At 40.1% G+C, this 21,605-nt stretch overlaps 1 protein-coding gene across 1 annotated transcript in view; it reads right to left on the bottom strand.

Annotated features, from left to right (window-relative positions):
- Positions 1-21,605, bottom strand: part of LOC133636229 (oxysterol-binding protein-related protein 10-like) — a 212,920-nt gene that overhangs the window by 173,862 nt on the left and 17,453 nt on the right. The window contains exon 2 of the mRNA XM_062030021.1: positions 5,543-5,718. Coding sequence (XP_061886005.1) covers positions 5,543-5,718 — 176 coding nt within the window. The remainder of the gene's footprint in view (positions 1-5,542; positions 5,719-21,605) is intronic.

Raw genomic sequence — 21,605 nt, 5'->3', positions numbered from 1 at the left:
AGGCCTTCTGAAGGTCCAGCATGACCATGCCGCAGTATTTGCCCGCGCCCACCTCATGTTTGATGTGGTCGGTCAGATAGAGAAGACGTGTCAGTGGAGTGGTTAGTTCTGAAGCCGGATTGGAATTTGTACATTAGTTTATTAGTGGCAAGGTAACTATCGACCTGTTCATAAACTATTTTCTCCATTACTTTCGAAATGGAACTGAGAATAGAAACAGGTCGGTAGTTGCCAGGTTCCAATTTGCTTCCTTTTTTAAAGAGGGGAGTTACTCTTGCTATCTTAAAATCTTTTGGTACTTGGCCTTGTGTAATTGATAGGTTTATTATGTGCGTGATGATCAGGGCAATGATGGAGGCAGAGTCCCTGAGGAATCTGGAGGGGATATTATCAAGGCCTGTGGCCTTGTTAGGGTGGAGCGCGCTCAATTTTTTAAACACCTCATCAGCTGTGACCATTTCTAATTTGAAATCATCGTTGGATACTCCTAGCTTTCTGTAGAAGGCTTTAATGTGTTCTACACCAAAGCGACCAGAGTGGTGGGACAGCTTGTTGACAAGAGTTGCGGCTATGCTGGTGAAAAAGATGTTAAGTCTGCTAGCTACCTCCATTTTGTCTGTAATGAGGGAGTCACCCTCCTTGATGCTGATGTTGGTGAGTCTTGTTTTAAGTTTCTGGCTGCAACCAGGAAGCTGGTTGTTGAGAATTTTCCAGAGCTCACGTGGCTTATTTGTGTTTTCCTCTATTTTGACGTTAATGTAATTTTTTTTTAAGGATTTAGTCAGGTTGGTTGACTTATTTCTTAATTTATTGCATTGCTTTTTGAGAGTTGAAAGGAGTAATTTGAGGTTGATATTATTGGGTTGTTTATCTACTTCTGTTTTGCATTTTTGGTATTCAGAGTATTTTCTGTCTCTGTCTTTTATGGCAGCTAATTGGTCCGGATTCATCCATGGTTCCGAGCGGGCTTTGATCCTGACTGTTTTCACGGGAGCCATGTCATTTAGTATCTTTAGGAACGCCGTTTTGAAGCGATCCCAAGCAACATCGACCAGGTTGCTCGCGAGCACAGGGGACCAGTCCCACTCATCTAATTTTAAATTGAAATTGTCATTGGAGTATTTTTTGAGGGATCTGGATTGGGCTGTTATGTGGCCATTGGCTTTAGGTTTAGCTATTTTGCGGGTGCAGAAGGTTAGATAGTGGTCGCTAAGACCACAGATCATGACCCCACTATTTTTTATTTTAGGCCGGTCTGAAGTGAGAATGAGATCTATGGTTGATTGGGTGGAATCACACACCCTTGTAGGTAGCGCTATTAGCTGGAAAAGACCGTGCAGATTACAAAACTTGCTGAAAGATCTGAAGACAGGCGCATCTTTGCGTTGAATATCTGTGTTCAGATCCCCAGTTATAATTTTCTCCTTGTTGTCTGTCCCTGCCAAGCATTCTTCCAAAACCCCATAGAAATCACTCTGATTAGGGGGTCTATAAATAGTCCCTATTAGTACCGGCTTAGCGTTTTTAAATTTGATTTCCGCCCACACAGATTCCAGGTCATTGTGGTTAAGATCAGTGCGAGTTATGTATTTAATATCTTGGTGAATATACATACAAACGCCCCCACCGTGTTTATTCCTGTCCTTTCTGATAACCGAAAAGTTTTCTATTTCTATCTCTGAGTCAGAAATACTTTGATCAAATTTGTTTTCAGAGAAACACAAGATTTTTACCTTCGTGTTGAGGAACATTTCCCTGATTTGGTCGAGTTTGGCTCCAGAGAGGCTGTTCACATTAAGGTGGATGATGTGTAGTCCACTGGAACCAAAAAGGGCATCAGAGTCCGCTGTGTTGTGGTACTGACCAGAAAAGTTGTTGGTTATTATTGCTGTTGAAGTTGAAGAACAGAAGGGAGAGAGAGGAGAGAGAGAGAAATGCATATTGTTCTTCCTCCAGGTGAAGGGGGAGGGAGGGGGAGGGGCGGAGTTGGAGAGGGGGATGCCAGGTAGGGTTGCTGGGGGTGGATTTCCTTTTGGCGGGCTTTTTTGAAGACAAAGAACGACGAAAATGTTTTTGTAAAGGCGCCTCTAAATCCAGTGTATGCCGCGTCCTCGACCGTCATGGACCGGGGAGAGGCTGCGTGGACCCCCGCCATCTCGTGCAGTTCCCCGCCATCACCGATGACTGGGTCGCCGTCCACCACCGCTGAGTCGCTGCCTTCTCCGATGACTGGGTCGTCCTCCACCGCCGCCAGTCGGGACAACATTAACCGTGTTGTTACAGGTCCAGGGTTGAGTTCAGTGTCTCCTGATAGTAGAAGTAATAGTAGTATTATTGACTTTCTGTCTATCCTTCCACTCAGGGGCACTTTGCCTCGATGTGCAGTCAAGCACGATGCTAACACATTAGCTCCAAAACCAAGGTGCTTCGCCGATGTATTGTCGTGGAGATAAAAGTCCCTATGGATGTCCATTTCGCGTTCTTGACTCTCATTTTCAAGAGGGTGAAGTATCCGAGGAGGTTTAAAATATAAATCCGTGATCCACAGTACAAAAAGGAGGAAGTGTGGGATAATCCGAGCAGTTGTTTGAATTCCCGATCGGGAGCGAAAGAGAGTGCGACCGCTCATAACGCTCCTCAATGCAAACTGGTCCACCCCAGGTTGTTCTTGTTCTTAAATCTTCCTCCCAAGTGTATAAGGGGACCTTCTTGTTACAGTGGCTATCAGTCTAAAAACAAGGTAAGTGGAGGGGAAAAAAAGGGACGGCTTGGTGGGTAGAACGGCCGATTCCAGGTTAGATCACCGTCTCTGGTCATCCAAGTCACTGCCGTTGTCTCCTTGGGCAAGACACTTCACCCTTGTTCCTAGTGTCGCTCACACTGGTGAATGAATGGTGGGTGGTGGACGGAGGGGCCGTAGGCGCAAATTGGCAGCCACGCGTCCGTCATTCTACCCCCAGGGCAGCTGTGGCTACAAATATCGCTTACCACCACCTATGTGTGAATGTGGAGTGAACGAATAATGGGTTCTCACTTCTCTGTGAGCGCCTTGAGTATTTAGTCGATATATAAATCTAATCCTTTACACTAAAGAAACATTACGTTTCTAGCTGAAGTGCAATGTTCAACCCATCTATGGTTCAACCTGAAACAAGCTGTTTTTCAAATGCACTAATATAAGCACAAATACAAGCTTTATTTTGTACAAGGCCATCATAATGCACGGGCTTACCTGGGCTGAAGCCCAGGGGCCCCCGATTTTGACGGCGGAATGCAACGATTGGTGTTCATACCTGTCAATCACAAACAACTCAGCTTTGTCTAAGATTGTGTACTCGCTCTCTTTCTGGCAGGGTTATTGAGGTTTGGGGGGGCCCAAAAAAAAATTATGGATTTTTCTTTGCTAACGGCCATAATGTTTTGTACTCAACACACAGTTTTCATAGAACACCGACAGACACTAAAAAGGTGTGTTATTGTTTATGCTACGGCACCATCTTTTAGACGAGATCGCTCACTGCAGGTGCTGCTGGTTGACAACGCATTCCCTGTTTAGTCCTTTGAAGTACAACCGTCCATAGTGTTTTTGCTCAAAATAATTTGTCATTCATCACTCCAAGCAACGGTTGTAAGTTTAACTAAAACAATTCATACTAACTAAATCCTCCCATGTGTGATGTCTGTAGGAGTGTTTTAATGCATATTTGTACATGCTATCGTAATGCAATCAAAATGCTAAAATGTTTACAAGTGTCTGTTAGTATTATTAACTTACAATGGCGTACTTTTCGTATTGTTTGTTTTGTAAATTCAGTTAGTTATTGAGTCCGTTTAGCTGATTGGAGAGCTAGATTCCGCAGCTAGCGGATCCATGACGGTGACTTCTCTTTTGTCTGATTAGCCGTTTTGCTGACATGTGACTTGCACCATTTGGAAACAATTAAGGTATGTAAATAAATATTTACAAAATCTGGTGCGGCTAATACACATATAAACATTTATTTCTCCTAAAATTTGGTGGGTGTAGCTTAAATAATGGTGCGCTCTACAGTCCGGAAAATATAATAATTAATTGATATGTTATATCATTTAATCTATTACACAATTAGCACACACCATGGTGGTAAAATAACTATAAAAGGTAAAAAACAAAATTCTAAGAAGTTAAGAGGAAAACATTTAATTTTACTGGGTCCTCTTAGGAACTCTGTGAGGAACCGACTAATTTTTTACTCAAAAAAAAAGGCAAAAAGGAAAGCCGTATGTGGTGCGGTTGTTAAGTCTACACTAGTAACAACAACATGGTAATCAGATACAGGAAGCTGAACTACATCCATGCAGACCTCTGTTGGTACCAACATGGAAACAAGAGTTCAGCACATTTACAGATTTTCCTATACCATTCAAACTACCAAAAATACTACTGAATTATTACTATTGATCAATTAAAACCAATTTTTTAAAGGGATCAATTAGGTTGATATATATTTTTACCGCATTCCATCAAATAAATTATAGTATCAGTATGTAAAAATTACAATATCTCACAAAAATAAGGCTACTACTCACATTTCCGTTACCATTTTTTACTACACTATCTTCTCAAGGCACAATTCCTTAAAAAACAAATCTTGGATATACTTTACAGTCAGTGTACAGTTTGCATATCAATACCACCCACTGAAAATTAGTGAATACTAATGCTGTCAAATGATGAAATTAAATATTTAATCACATGAATCACATGGTTGATATGGATTAATTTGTATTAATAACGATTAAATGCAATGCAATTTCCTTCATTTTTCATGAGCAAAGAACATGAAGGTCATATAAAGTTTATGCAGTTAACATGTTTAATAAAAACTGTCAACATTATGTTCATGTTGACAAAAAAACACAATGGAACCATAATGATGACCTGATACCACTTTTATGTTATTAAAGTTGGAAGTGGCAGTGAAAAGAGAAATTCCTTTCCTTTCCTTTCATCATGGGTTTTTTGTACTCAAATTCCCCACGGAGAGATCGAGCCAATTCCATATTGACTTGTTGGCTTCTGCAGCATTGAGAATCAACTGCACATTTGCGCATGCATGATAGTAACACTACTTGGACAAACTGTCAGAAATGTGTTACTAGTGATGTTTTAGGAATTTTGATTTATTCTGCAGATGGGTTCAATGCTTTACATTTTATCAAATTAATAATGATGATTAATCTGCATTACTACGTTTTTGATAGCCATATTGAATACACATACCTTATAGTCTATATAGCTGCCAACAAAAGTGTGAGATATCATTGATGCTCCCACTAAATTTGGGCTCAACTCAGATATGTTCATATAGTGTTTTTAAATCCGATACAAAGACCAGGCAAAAGATACAATATGATATATTAAACTTTAACAGAAAAGCATATTAGCACTATCAAGTTCTGCTAGGCCAATAGTAGAAAGTGAAAATGTGTTCTTAACAAAACAATTATGCAGTTATTGAGCCCAAACAAGCAGCCCAGGCCATCATGGTGTCATTCATACCTCTGAGTTTGTACAGCTCTCCATTGACTGAGCTGACGATGAACATGTGCGGCGCCTCGTCACCGACCGTCACTGTGGCACCAATTAAGGGGAGGGATCCTCGTGGCTTCTGACTCCTTCCTTGCTCATTGACAAAATAGAGCAGCAGTCCCAAATCTGGGTCTAATACGAAGTACCTGCAAAAGACAAATACAAAGATGTCAGGAAAACAAACCAAGCAGAAGAAACAAGAGGAAAATCTGTTTAAAAAATGACATTTAATATTTGAATACAAATCTGTCTGAAACTTTCTTTGATACATTGGAACCCGTTTTAAGTTGACGTCCCAAGGAATGGCTTACTCACGTTGGCATAAGCGTTGTCTCCTCGCTAAGATATTTAGCTTGTTATCAAGCTAGCTAATAACAGAGACAAAGTTGCATGAAAAATAGCTTTAACTATCATTTCAGCCAAAGCCTGCCAGCTGACCTTTGTCTATATACCTTATATACGGCGTGGCGAAGTTGATAGAGTGGCTGTGCCAGCAATCAGAGTGTTGCTGGTTACTGGGGTTCAATTCCCACCTTCTACCTTCCTAGTCACGTCCGTTGTGTCCTTGGGCAAGACACTTCACCCTTTGCCCCTGATGGCTGCTGGTTAGCGCCTTGCATGGCAGCTCCCGCCATTAGTGTGTGAATGTGTGTGTGAATGGGTAAATGTGGAAATACTGTCAAAGCGCTTTGAGTACCTTGAAGGTAGAAAAGCGCTATACAAGTATAACCCATTTATCATTTATCATTTATATTGGTGTAGCGATTGATTGATATAACGATAGATCGATTATATTCCTAAATTTCAAGTCTATCGATCTGTGCTCAGCAAGTTTGCCTTCGCAAGATAGGTATCGATTTAAAAACGTTTTAAAAGGGAATGGATCGATTTTATCGATAGTAGCAAAAGGAAAACAGAACAGAAAACAAAAGAATGGCAGATTTTATATGAAGTTTAACACTTTTAATAATAAGGACGTTAAATGTTAAGTCTGTGGCATCATCAAAACGAAAAATGGTGGATACCTACTGTGATCGAGAAAGGTCATGAACGCAAACGCCACAAGACAATGTCATCAATTAGAACAGAACCACTTACAGCTACAGCACAATTTCAAAACCCAGAACAAAGACAAACAACAACAGTAATATAAAGCTGCAACACAACTTTAAGCCACAAAAGACACGACTGACACAACAGAAGTGACAGCGGAGCAAGTTATGCCAACGCACCGACTTCCAGAAAACAACAACTTGAAGCCAGGGTTGTACGCTTAGCTTTTTTACTAGGAGCACAAGTGCTACTAAATGAAAAAAAATTTGTAGCACAGAAACATTTCAGGCGCAATATGAAATGCCCTAAATAACACAATTTTACCATTAACACTCAAACAATGTACACAGTAGAAACATTTGCACTCATACATACCTGTATAAGCACAGTCCTAATGCAACTAGGGCTGCAACTAACGATTAATTTGATAATCGATTAATCTGTTGATTATTACTTCGATTAATCGATTGATAATCGGATAAAAGAGACAAACTACATTTCTATCCTTTCCAGTATTTTATTGAAAAAAACAGCATACTGGCACCATACTTATTTTGATTATTGTTTCTCAGCTGTTTGTACATGTTGCAGTTTATAAATAAAGGTTTATAAAAAAAATTACAAAAATTACAAAAAAATAAATAAAATTCCCTCTGCGCATGCGCATAGCATAGATCCAACAAATCGATGACTAAATTAATCGCCAACTATTTTTATAATCGATTTTAATTGATTTAATCGATTAGTTGTTGCAGCCCTAAATACAACCCTCAATTGAACATCTCTATCTCTGTCGGCTTTTTATAGTTAAGTTATACTACGTCATGCCGTGTACTGAGCTACACATGATATCAGTCACATGTCATGACTCATGACTGGCATCACATCACATGCAATTACATTACTGATCATAAATGTTACTTATACCTGCCAGAATGACCAGTGATGTTGATAGGTTTTCAATGTAGTGAGTCCTCAGGACCCACAAATGATGATTTGTATCAGTACTTGGAAAATTCAGTGGCACCCTACAAAAAGAGGCTAATTGCAAACTTTACGCACATGCCGAGAAGTCACTAACTTCCCAAAGTATTTTAAGCATTATTTCATAAGAGATACAACTTTTAGCACATAATGACAAAACTACACCCGTACATAACTTGAGCACGCTATTAACATGACTGCAAATTGTTCGTTGCTCTTCTTGGACTGTGTGTACAAGACAGCGGTGAGTGACAAGCATGAACGCCAAACAAATTCCTCACACCGATGAGCAATTTTTATTCAATATGATTAGTAATTGTTTTTTTTAATTTTTATTTTATTTTTTTCTTAAAGAAATACAATCATGTCTGCTTACGGACTGTATCCCTGCAGACTGTATTGATCTATATTGATATATAATGTATATATTGTGCTTTTTATGTTGATTTAATTAAAAAAAATTTAAAAAATAAAAAAATTTAAAAATTAAAAAACCTTTTTTTTATTTATTTCTTGTGCGGCCCGGTATCAATCGGTGGTTGGGGACCACTGATATAGACAATTGTAAGAAAATAGCATTTTGTAACTACCTAGACAAATTAGTAAAATTCAAATTAAAACAACTCGAACAAAAACTATCAATGGACGTGCTGGTTTTAACACACACACACACAAAAATCTTATCTGCAATCGATGTGCCTGTTTTATTGAGTAGTGCAAATGTTAAAATACATGAAATTGCCATCTGAAAAGAGCAGACATTTTTGTGTGTTGAGCCACCACTAGAGAAATAAGAGAAACGAAAGTGTAGATGGGCAACGCTGAAATACTATTGCTTGTCTGATCGTTAGCAGTAGATGCACAAAATATAGCTGCAAATATCTGCAGACTAGCAATAATATTTTATATTTTTCTTTAGTGGCATTTTTGCGTTCTCTTTCCCTGCTTCCCATCTCGTCTGAAGCAGCATGTACGTGCAGAAGCCATCTCAGCAACAGTATTTTTCATCACCACCAACGGACTGTTTGCTTATTTCCATACCGCACGTCCTCATATATCTCTATTTTATGCTGCAGCTGTTACATATGCTGTAATATTGTACATGGTAATTGTTATATATTGTATATATGATATAAACATATCAGTATATATCCTATACTGTACATATATTATGTCAATATTACCTATATATGTTATATTTTATATTGCTTTTAGTCTATTTTATACCTGCATTGTCCTTTCCATCTTTTCCATCATTTGTAACTGAGCTACTGTGTGGAACAATTTCCTGTGTGGATCATTAAAGTTTGTCTAAGTCCAAGTCTCATAACGTTACACCATCGACATGAAAAAGCACAACATTGAGCAGTAGAAACGTGAGTTTATTTACTATTAAGCTCATATCTTTAGTTGTTGTAATTAAATCTGCGGTGACAGGCTAATTGTTATTATCGCAGCCTATCTAGCATGTCGCGACTGGAAAGAGTGGCGATGCTGTGTACACATGATCACGTCAGCGGTGAGCAGATGCGCAGAGGTTTGCTATGACGTATGAATGGTCTGTTGACCACAATGTTTCTTTTTCCTAAAATGCGTGTAAATTTGTCGCACCATACAGCCTTGTTTTACGAGTTCTAGCTTAGCGGTTAGCAGATTCTCCTTTTGTCGTCTTACTAGGGTAAAGCTATGCATAGACCTGTAGTCCTGCAGTGATAATGTACTTTATTTTCCGCCATGGAGGCAAGGATTAGTATTAGAAGACGCTACGCATTGTGCATGGACATTAGCCACGCTGAGACGACATGTTTATTTCAGCTTGCTCACACATTCTAGCCAGTGTTCTAGCAAAACATGGAATGCAGTTGTTCTTAACCTGGGTTCAATCGAACCCTAGCGGTTCGGTGAGTCGGGCTCAGGGATTCGGTGGAGGTCAAGAAACACCCGGACTCATCGTGTAAATAAAAACTTCTCCCTATCGGCGTATTACGGATATGGCAACAGCAGAAGTCACAATGGTTTGCAGGTGTGTAATTTGTTGTGAGTTTATGCACTGTGTTGGTTTTGTTCTTTGAACAAGGTGATGTTCATGCACGGTTCATTTTGTGCACCAGTAAAAAACATGGTAACACTTTAGTATGGGGAACATATTCACCATTAGTTAGTTGCTTATTAACATGCAAATTAGTAACATATTGGCTCTTAACTAGTCATTATTAAGTACTTATTAATGCCTTATTCGGCATGGCCTTATTATCACCCTAACCCTCTAACCCTGGTCCTAACCCTCTAACCCTAACCAAATAACTCTAAATTAAGTCTTTGTTACTTAGAATATGTTCCCCTAGTGTCCAAAAAACTCTAAATTAAGTCTTTGTTACTTAGAATATGTTCCCCATACTAAAGTGTTACCAAAAACATATAACTTTGTCTTGAATTTGAAAAAAAACATTAGATTTTTCACTAAAGAAGGGTTCGGTGAATGTGCATATGAAACTGGTGGGGTTCGGTACCTCCAACAAGGTTAAAGGCCTAGTGAAATGACATTTTTTTATTTAAACGGGGATAGCAGATCCATTCTATGTGTCATACTTGATCATTTCGCGATATTGCCATATTTTTGCTGAAAGGATTTAGTAGAGAACATCGACGATAAAGTTCGCAACTTTTGGTCGGTGATAAAAAAAGCCTTGCCTGTACCGGAAGTAGCGTGACGTCATAAGTTGAAAGGCTCCTCACATTTTCCCATTGTTTACAATGCAGCGAGAGCGATTCGGATCGAGAAAGCGACAATTACCCCATTAATTTGAGCCAGGATGAAAGATTTGTGGATGAGGAAAGTGAGAGTGAAGGACTAGAGTGCAGTGCAGGACGCATCTTTTTTCGCTCTGACCGTACCTTAGGTACAAGGGTTCATTGGATTCCACACTCTCTCCTTTTTCTATTGTGGATCACGGATTTGTATTTTAAACCACCTTGGATACTACATCCTCTTGAAAATGAGAGTCGAGAACGCGAAATAAACATTCACAGTGACTTTTATCTCCACGACAATACATCGGCGAAGCACTTTAGCTACGGAGCTAACGTGATAGCATTGTGCTTAAATGCAGATAGAAACAAAAGAAATAAACCCCTGACTGGAAGGATAGACAGAAAATCAACAATAATATTAAACCATGGACCTGTAAATACACGGTTAATGCTTTCCAGCTTGGCGAAGCTTAACAATGCTGTTGCTAACGACGCCATTGAAGCTAACTTAGCAACGGGACCTCACAGAGCTATGATAAAAACATTAGCGCTCCACCTACGCCAGCCAGCCTTCATCTGCTCATCAACACCCGTGCTCACCTGCGTTCCAGCGATCGACGGAAGGACTAAGGACTTCACCCGATCATCCGTGCGGTCGGCGGCTAGCGTCGGATAGCGTGTCTGCTATCCAAGTCAAAGTCCTCCTGGTTGTGTTGCTACAGCCAGCCGCTAATACACCGATCCCACCTACAACTTTCTTCTTTGCAGTCTTCATTGTTCATTAAACAAATTGCAAAAGATTCACCAACACAGATGTCCAGAATACTGTGGAATTTTGAGATGAAAACAGAGCTTTTTTGTATTGGATTCAGTGGTGTCCGAATACTTCCGTTTAACTATTATACGTCACGCGCATACGTCATCATACATGGACGTTTTCAACCGGAGGTTTAGCGGGAAATTTAAAATTGCACTTTATAAGTTAACCCGGCCGTATTGGCATGTGTTGCAATGTTAAGATTTCATCGTTAATATATAAACTATCAGACTGCGTGGTCGCTAGTAAATAAATAAATGATAAATGGGTTATACTTGTATAGCGCTTTTCTACCTTCAAGGTACTCAAAGCGCTTTGACAGTATTTCCACATTCACCCATTCACACACACATTCACACACTGATGGCGGGAGCTGCCATGCAAGGCGCTAACTAGCAGCCATCAGGAGCAAGGGTGAAGTGTCTTGCCCAAGGACATGACTAGGATGGTAGAAGGTGAGGATTGAACCCCAGTAACCAGCAACCCTCCGATTGCTGGCACGGCCACTCTACCAACTTCACCACGCCGCCCCCAGTAGTGGGTTTCAGTAGGCCTTAAGGAACCACTGATGTAATGTAATTGTGTGTCCTTAAGCGTGCATCTACTTAGAAGAAATCTTTCACGCGAGTACAATCTTAAGCCATGTAAACACAAGGACACAGTAAAAATCAGCGGAGCTCGTCAGCTCATCATCAGTTGAGTCTTGATCAGTTAAACAGGCTCATATTGGCCCTAAATTTGATCCCATGATCAGGATCGGGATATTTCTACTTGTTAGTAAAAATAACACGGGGGGCTAGGACTTGATAAATTGGTCGACATAGATGGATTGTCGACACAGGACTGGGTTTGCTGTAAACAAAACATGGTGGGGCCACTTATGGTCCGAATTAGGCAGCCGGCAGCCAATAATATCTGGTCCACCAGTCGCAACGACGTGGAACATATGAGCTGTGATTAGTCGGCTTTTAGTGCAGAATAAATCCCAGCTGGGACCGTTTTTATGACTTGTACCACTGTTGTAAAAAATTATATAGCTGCTTCGTTCACTTGAATATTTTACACCACAATTCCCTAGAGAGGATATGGAAAACTGCAAACTAAAAATCGATCCCTATTAACAGTGTTGCGAGTCTATCAGGAGAGCACATGATTTATGTCGAGCTCAGCTCTGCGTCAAGATACTCCGATTCTCACAAGCACCGTTCATAAAGTTCAATCGCAGTCAGCAGAGCGAGGCCTTTTACCGTTGACCCCTCCAGGCAGTCTTGCCAGTGCAGCTAAACAACAGTGCAGCCTTTTAACATGATGGATGATGCTGGATAATAAACTGTCGGCCGTACGTTCAGCCTTACGTGTAACAGAGCTGAAAATGCTGACCTATAAGGCACGGGCTGTGTACAAGCCCAACGTCTGACCTTTAGAAAAAAGAGCAACCGGAGCTAACAATGGAAAAACACAGAGCAATTAAACCATAGGAAATGTTTCAAAATGAGACATTATGTAATTACAGGAATGTAATGAACTTCATACTCTGTAATCTTTACACAATATTTAGCAAAATATCATGAGTTTCTGTGCTTGTGTCCAAGTATTGCGCATTTCTGTGCCTTAAAGATCGGGCTAAGAGAATAACACAGTTTTATATTATGATTACTGTGACATCCATCCATCCATTTTCTACCGCTTGTCATAATTGTTAAAATTTGTTGACAATAATTAACACTAAATTAATTGCCCTGCAGACAAATAAATATTTGTAATTGAATATGGTCATTTCTCGCAACATCGCACTTCAAATATTGCTGCTCCCCTATATCGCACATATTTAAAAACATTTTTTAACGCATATCATACACATTTTTGGCATAAATTAACTGTTAAATTAAAGGCCTACTGAAATGAAATTTTCTTATTTAAACGGGGATAGCAGGTCCATTCTATGTGTCATACTTGATCATTTTGCGATATTGCCATATTTTTGATGAAAGGATTTAGTAGAGAACATCGACGATAAAGTTCGCAACTTTTGGTCGCTGATAAAAAAGCCTTGCCTGTACCGGAAGCAGCGTGACGTCACAGGTTGTGGAGCTCCTCACATCTGCACATTGTTTACAATCATGGCCACCAGCAGCGAGAGCGATTCGGACCGAGAAAGCGACGATTACCCCATTAATTTGAGCGAGGATGAAAGATTTGTGGACGAGGAAAGTGAGAGTGAAGGATTAGAGGGCAGTGGAAGCGATTCAGATAGGGAAGATGCTGTGAGAGGCGGGAGGGACCTGATATTCAGCTGGGAATGACTAAAACAGTAAATAAACACAAAACACATATATACTCTGTTAGCCACAACACAACCAGGCTTATATTTAATATGCCACAAATTAATCCCGCAGAACAAACACCTCCCCCCTCCCGTCCATACAACCCACCAATTCAACTCAAACACCCGCACAACACACTCAATCCCACAGCCCAAAGTACCGTTCACCTCCGTAAAGTTCATACAGCACATATATTTCCCCAAAGTTACGTATGTGACATGCACATAGCGGCACGCACGTACGGGCAAGCGATCAAATGTTTGGAAGCCAAATCTGCGTACTCACGGTAGCGCGTCTGCTATCCAACTCAAAGTCCTCCTGGTAAGAGTCCAGCCGGCCGCTAATACACCGCTTCCCACCTACAGCTTTCTTCTTTGCTGTCTCCATTGTTCATTGAACAAATAGCAAAAGATTCACCAACACAGATGTCCAGAATACTGTGGAATTTTGCGATGAAAACAGACGACTTAATAGCTGGCCACAATGGTGTCCCAATATGTCCGCTACAATCCGTGACGTCACGCGCAAACGTCTTCATACCGAGACGTTTTCAGCAGAATATTTTGCGGGAAATTTAAAATTGCACTTTACTAATCTAACCCGGCCGTATTGGCATGTGTTGCAATGTTAAGATTTCATCATTGATATATAAACTATCAGACTGCGTGGTCGGTAGTAGTGGGTTTCAGTAAGCCTTTAAAGATCGGGCTAAGAGAATAACACAGTTTTATATTATGATTACTGTGACATCCATCCATCCATCCATTTTCTACCGCTTGTCATAATTGTTAAAATTTGTTGACAATTAACACTAAATTAATTGCCCTGCAGACAAATAAATATTTGTAATTGAATATGGTCATTTCTCACAACATCGCACTTCAAATATTGCTGCTCCCCTATATCACAGATGTTTAAAAACATTTTTTAACTCATATCATACACATTTTTGGCATAAATTTACTGTTAAATTAAGTCTTATTTAGGTCTTACATGTATTACAGTGAAGTATTTGTCTTATTTGCGGCAATCAATAAAGATAAGGGTGAACACGGCAGTTAATCTTGGCGCTACTGTGTCTTCACGACAATCAAGTTGACCAACTTTTTGATGCACTTCATCTTCAACTCCTGATTTATCAATAACACATCTGCACATTGGGGAGCTTTCGGCGTGGACAATATCAAAGACAAGACGTACAGGACTCCATGTGACTTTGCACTCTTAACTCATTCTCCTTCTATGCCACATCAATATGGAATGCACTCCCAACAGGTGTAAAAGAAAGTGCATCTCTATCCTCCTTCAAAACCGCACTAAAAGAAAACCTCCAGGCAGCAACAACCCTAGCCTAACCCCATCCCCCCACCACATCCCACCTCCCCGGATTTTAAATAATCAAATGTAAATAATCAAATGTATATACTTGTTCTTATGCTTTCTGAGCTCACTATGTTCACCGCTCGCTGTACATATCCTACGAAGTGAGACCTACACTGTTTCTATGTCCATTTCTCAGACATCCCACCCCCCGGATTGTAAATAATGTAAATAATTAAATGTATATACTCTGATGATTAACTTGTGTGATGATTGTATTATGATGATAGTATATATTTGTACCATGAATTAATTAACGTGGACCCCGACTTAAACAAGTTGAAAAACGTATTCGGGTGTTACCATTTAGTGGTCAATTGTACGGAATATGTACTGTACTATGCAATCTACTAATAAAAGTTTCAATCAATCAATCAATCAATGCACGACACTGAATGCTCTCAGCTCCAACAACACGGGATGCTAACAACCAAGCTAATGGTCGTAGCTGCGACTGTCAAGTTGACCAACTTTTGGCAGAAAATCTTACACCCGTGGTTTCAGCACATCAAAGGTTAGTTCAAACTTGGAGGAATGACCGAGGATGTGATGCAGTATTTCCACGTAGTGACCAGGTTTTAGTGGCTGGGCGACGGCCATTGCAATGACCCTTGGATGAATCCTCCATGCTACCGGTGAGAACTGTAATTTACAGCACAATTCACACAAGCCTACTTTATTGAGTGTAAGATGACTATATTATGTGTAAAAAAATAAATAAATAAAAACCCTTTAGAAAGCCATAAACATTTTTAATGCTTTAGCTATTAAAATATTGGATTTATTTGTAATATTCCTACTTCGCATCGATTCGTTATAGACGCTATAAACGATAGACAACTGTAACTCCAACAATTATGAAAATAAACACCAATCTTGAAAATACTTATACAGTATATAGGACGTCACATCACATTTATAATTTTTTATTTAATATTTTTTATTTAATATTTTTGTCATTTTTATTTATTTCATTTTATTATATCACATTTTTTATCTGCACTCGACCCAAAAATATAGCCAACAACAATCACCTGACTCACCTTCTGCCATGTTTTGCTGAGAGTGAAATAAATAAACTTCTTGTTTATGTTTGACACTATTTTGTCTTCCGGTTTTGTCGAATTTATAATAACTTTGAGTGAATACCGCAATCTTATGCGGTTGTATTGAAAACATATATTCAACTGACTAACCGTCTTGAACTTGATTATGGTTTATTGTAGAGATAAATGCTTTAAAATGTAATATCGGAAATTATCGGTATCGGTTTCAACCTCCCGATTTTCCCGGGAGACTCCCGAATTTCAGTGCCCCTCCTGAAAATGTCCCGGGGCAACCATTCTCCCGATTTCCACCCATACAACATTATTGGGGGCGTGCCTTAAAGGCACTGCCTTTAGCGTCCTCTACAACCTGTCGTCACGTCCGCTTTTCCTCCATACAAACAGCGTGCCGGCCCAGTTACATAATATATGCGGCTTTTACACACACATAAGTGAATGCAACGCATACTTGATCAACAGCCATACAGGTCACACTGAGGGTGTCCGTATAAACAACTTTAACACTGTTACAAATATGTGCCGCACTGTGAACCCACACCAAACAAGAATGACTAACACATTTCGGGAGAACATCCGCACCGTAACACAACATAAATACAACAGAACAAATACCCAGAACCCCTTACAGCACTAACTCTTCCGGGACGCTACAATATACACCCCCCGCTACCACCAAACCCCGCCCCCCCAAACCCCGCCTCCCATCTCCCGAATTCAGAGGTCTCTAGGTTGGCAGGTTTGCTCTAGTATACTCTGAACTGAAGCTGTGCAGCTTCATTGTTTTTGTAGCTGTTGTTTTGAGGAATGTTTAAAAAAAATAAAAAATAATGCACTTTGTGAAAGTCAAAGTATAGTACTTCCCATAGTTGCAGTGGATATTAGGATTATCTCAGGGAGAGCATGTCCCAAATTCCAAACTGCTGTTTTGAGGCATGTTAAAAAAAATAATGCACTTTGTCACTTCAATAATAAATATGGCATTGCCATGTTGGCACTTTTTTCCATAACTGGAGTTGAAGTTGTTCTCTTATTTTGGAAAACCTTGTTTTTGATTGATTGATTGAAACTTGTATTAGTAGATTGCACAGTACAGTACATATTCCATACAATTGACCATTAAATGGTAACACCCGAATAAGTTTTTTAACTTGTTTAAGTCGGGGTCCACGTTAATCAATTCATGGTAAAGTTACATCACAACAAAATTAGGCATAATAATGTGTTAATTCCACGACTGTATATATCGGTATAGGTTAGACAATATCGGAATATCGGATATCTACAAAAAAGCCATTATCGGATATCTCTAGTTTATTGTCTGTTAAAATTATGTAATTTTTAGTTAAAATAAGGCTTTTTTTTCCTTTCTTTTTTACTGAAGTCATTAAATATATTACTGCTGTTTAATATGTTCACATAAAACTGTCAAAATCAAATGCAAATTAAAAATCTGAAACCTCAACAAAAATGCAGGTTGTCAAACTCAATGCTGATTTTTTTCTAAAATCTTATAAGAAGAGTCTCACTGAAGCTGCATTCCCTGAATTCACACCTTTGATGAAAGCAGTGATGCATGAGTCATACCTGAAAATGTAACCTACCACCCCCACCACTACTTTATTCAACACACACTGACAGCATACTGGGATCTAAATCGGAAGGTCTAAATTTAGAATCTGCATGTATAGGAATCACTGTGGCTTTTTCGTAAAATATGCATTTTCTTTTATTTTCAGGTTTTGTCGGGACTCCTGATGACGTTTTGAGACATCTCCTACAACTACAGCACCAGAATTGTGCTGCTGAAGCAAGTCTGTTTTTTGAAAAAAAATTTGTGAAAAAAAAAAATCCCCAAAAAAGTATTTTCTGCCATTTTTAGGTTTTGTCGGGACTCCTGATGACGTTTTAAGACATCTCCTACAACTACAGCACCAAAATTGTGCTGCTGAAGCAAGTCCATTTTTTTGAATTTTTTGTAAGGGTCCCCCCTTACGACATTTTAGCAAAAAAAAATTCCGTAAAATATGCATTTTCTTACTATTTCTTACATTTACGGGTTTTGTCGGGACTCCTGATGACGTTTTGAGACATCTCCTACAACTACAGCACAAGAATTGTGCTGCTGAGGCAAGTCTGTTTTTTGAAAACATTTTTGTGAAAAAAAGTTTTCCCAAAACAAGCATTTTCTGCCATTTCTAGGTTTTGTCGGGACTCCTGATGACGTTTTCAGACATCTCCTACAACTACAGCACCAGAATTGTGCTGCTGAAGCAAGTCCGTTTTTTTGAATTTTTTGTAAGGGTCCCTCCTTACGACATTTTAGCAAACATTTTTTTTCGTAAAATATAAATTTTCTTCCATTTTCAGGTTTTTTCGGGACTCCTGATGACGTTTTGAGACATCTCCTACAACTACAGCACCAGAATTATGCTGCTGAAGCAAGTCATTTTTTTTAAATTTTGGGTAAGGGTTTCCCCCCTTACGACATTTTAGCAAAAAAATGTTTTCGTAAAATATGCATTTTCTTTCATTTTCAGGTTTTGTCGGGACTCCTGATGACGTTTTGAGACATCTCCTACAACAACAGCACCAGAATTGTGCTGCTGAAGCAAGTCCGTTTTTTTGAATTTTTTGTAAGGGTCCCCCTTACGACATTTTAGCAAAAACATTTTCTCGTAAAATATGCATTTTCTTCCATTTTCAGGTTTTTGTTTCAAAAAGTAAAATTTATGACTTTTCAATACAGAGTGGTACACGAACGTATGGAGAAATACAGAGCACCAATAAACCTTAAAGGCACGGCCTTTGCGTGCCGGCCCAATCACATAATATCTACGGCTTTTCACACACACAAGTGAATGCAAATCATACTTGGTCAACAGCCATACAGGTCACACTGAGGGTACCCGTATAAACAACTTTAACACTGTTACAAATATGCGCCACACTGTGAACCCACACCAAACAAGAATGACAAACACATTTCGGGAGAACATCCGCACCGTAACACAACATAAACACAACAGAACAAATACCCAGAACCACTTGCAGCACTAACTCTTCCGGGACGTTACAATATACACCCTCCCCCTCCCACCTCAACCCCGCCCACCTCAACCTCCTCATGCTCTCTCAGGGAGAGCATGTCCCAAATTCCAAGCTGCTGTTTTGAGGCATGTGAAAAAAAAAGAATGCACTTCGTGACTTCAATAATAAATATGGCAGTGCCATGTTGGCATTTTTTTCCATAACTTGAGTTGATTTATTTTGGAAAACCTTGTTACATTGTTTAATGCATCCAGCGGGGCATCACAACAAAATTAGGCATAATAATGTGTTCCACGACTGTATATATCGGCATCGGTTGATATCGGAATCGGTAATTAAGAGTTGGACAATATCGGAATATTGGATATCGGCAAAAAAGCCCTTATCAGACATCTCTAATGACAAAGTCAAGTAACAGGTGTGGTGAATTATGTCCTTAAATCAACTGCTACACACGTGCCCCCAGAATTCAACATCACAAGAAAAAAAAACTAAACGGTCAATGGACAGGGGCACGGACGGGCCGACCAGACCGGGTGCACCGGACTGGTATTAACGCCGGGGAGTCAGCAGGGGGGACCGGCAGGGTATCTGCACTGTCTAAGGTCCCGGGGGCCTGCGTACAAGAATGCAAAATATTATCTTGGGCTCTAGGTAGAGCAGGCGGACGACTCCGGCGCGGGGGTACGGCCGTGATAACCGGCTGACTAAGATCCAAGTGGGCCGTTTTAAGCCGGTCCACCGTGATTTTTTCAGACCAACCCCCGATATCCAACAGAAAATGCTTGTCTCCGTTCTCCAGGACGCGAAATGGCCTGTCGTAAAGAGGCTGAAGGGGGCCGCGGTGGGTGTCGTGGCGGACAAAAACCAGTGCCGCTCTCCTTAAAGAAGCGGGAACATGAGACGGCGTAAGGCCGTGTTGAGAAGTGGGGATGGGGAAAAAACCCTTGGCGGCATCCAGGAGCGCAGCTCGCTGCTCACCGGCGGACCAAAGTGCCGTAGTGATAGGAATAAAGTCACCTGGCACTCGCAAGGGCTGGCCATACACTAACTCTGCAGAGGAAGATTGCAGGTTTTCCTTGGGGGCAGTCCGAAGCCCCAGCATCACCCAAGGGAGTTTGTCTACCCAAGCGCTGTCTTTTAGGGACGCCTTGAGCGCTGCCTTCATGGATCGGTGAAACCGCTCACACATACCATTGGCCTGTGGGTGATACGCCGTCGTGTGGTCTTGTGTTTATTTACTGTTTTAGTCATTCCCAGCTGAATACCAGGTACCGTGAGTATGCAGCCTTGGCTGCTAAACATTTGATAGCTTGACCGTATGTGCGCGTCACGTACGTAACTTTTTAAAAATATATAAGCTTTATGAACATTGGGTTAGGTGAACTGTCTTTTGGGCTGAGTGATTGTGTGTGTTGATCAGGTGTTTGAATTGTATTGGCGTGTTCTATGGAGCTAGGAGCTAGCAGAGGAGCTAGGAGCTAGCATAACAAACACGTAGGTGTTTTTATGCAGGATTAATTTGTGGCATATTAAATATAAGCCTGGTTGTGTTGTGGCTAATAGAGTATATATATGTCTTGTGTTTATATACTGTTGTAGTCATTCCCAGCTGAATATCAGGTACCGTGAGTATGCAGCCTTGGCTGCTAAACATTTGATAGCTTGACCGTATGTGCGCGTCACGTACGTAACTTTTTAAAAATATATAAGCTTTATGAACCTTGGGTTAGGTGAACGGTCTTTTGGGCTGAGTGATTGTGTGTGTTGATCAGGTGTTTGAATTGTATTGGCGTGTTCTATGGAGCTAGGAGCTAGCAGAGGAGCTAGGAGCTAGCATAACAAACACGTAGGTGTTTTTATGCAGGATTAATTTGTGGCATATTAAATATAAGCCTGGTTGTGTTGTGGCTAATAGAGTATATATATGTCTTGTGTTTATTTACTGTTGTAGTCATTCCCATCTGAATATCAGGTCACCCCCGGCTCTCACAGCATCTTCCCTATCTGAATAGCTTCAACTCCCCACTAGTCCTTCACTTGCACTTTACTCATCCACAAATCTTTCATCCTCGCTCAAATTAATGGGGAAATTGTCGCTTTCTCGGTCCGAATCTCTCTCACTTCATGCGGCCATCATTGTAAACAATAGGGAACTTTGCGTATATGTTCAATTGACTACGTCACGCTACTTCCGGTAGGGGCAAGCCTTTTTTTATCAGATACCAAAAGTTGCGATCTTTATCGTCGTTGTTCTATACTAAATCCTTTCAGCAAAAATATGGCAATATCGCGAAATGATCAAGTATGACACATAGAATAGATCTGCTATCCCCGTTTAAATTAAAAAATTCATTTCAGTAGGCCTTTAACTTCACCAGTTGTAGATTATTTTTATTCAAAATAGCTGAATTTTCACATTTGCCGTTCAAATACTGAGAAGAGACGGTGCGGTGATCAGCAGCCAGTTGAGGCACGTCACTGATTTGTGCCTCAACATGGATTGCGGACTTGGCTAACTGCTGGCCTGCTGTGCAGTGAGACCGTATTGCTATATGAACTATATTATACATTTCCATAGTTTAGTTAGCTGAGGTATATAATGTACA

This window comes from Entelurus aequoreus, linkage group LG20, assembly GCF_033978785.1.
Source record: "Entelurus aequoreus isolate RoL-2023_Sb linkage group LG20, RoL_Eaeq_v1.1, whole genome shotgun sequence".
Classification (NCBI taxonomy): domain Eukaryota; kingdom Metazoa; phylum Chordata; class Actinopteri; order Syngnathiformes; family Syngnathidae; genus Entelurus; species Entelurus aequoreus.
This window is presented reverse-complemented; position numbering and strand designations above follow the sequence as displayed.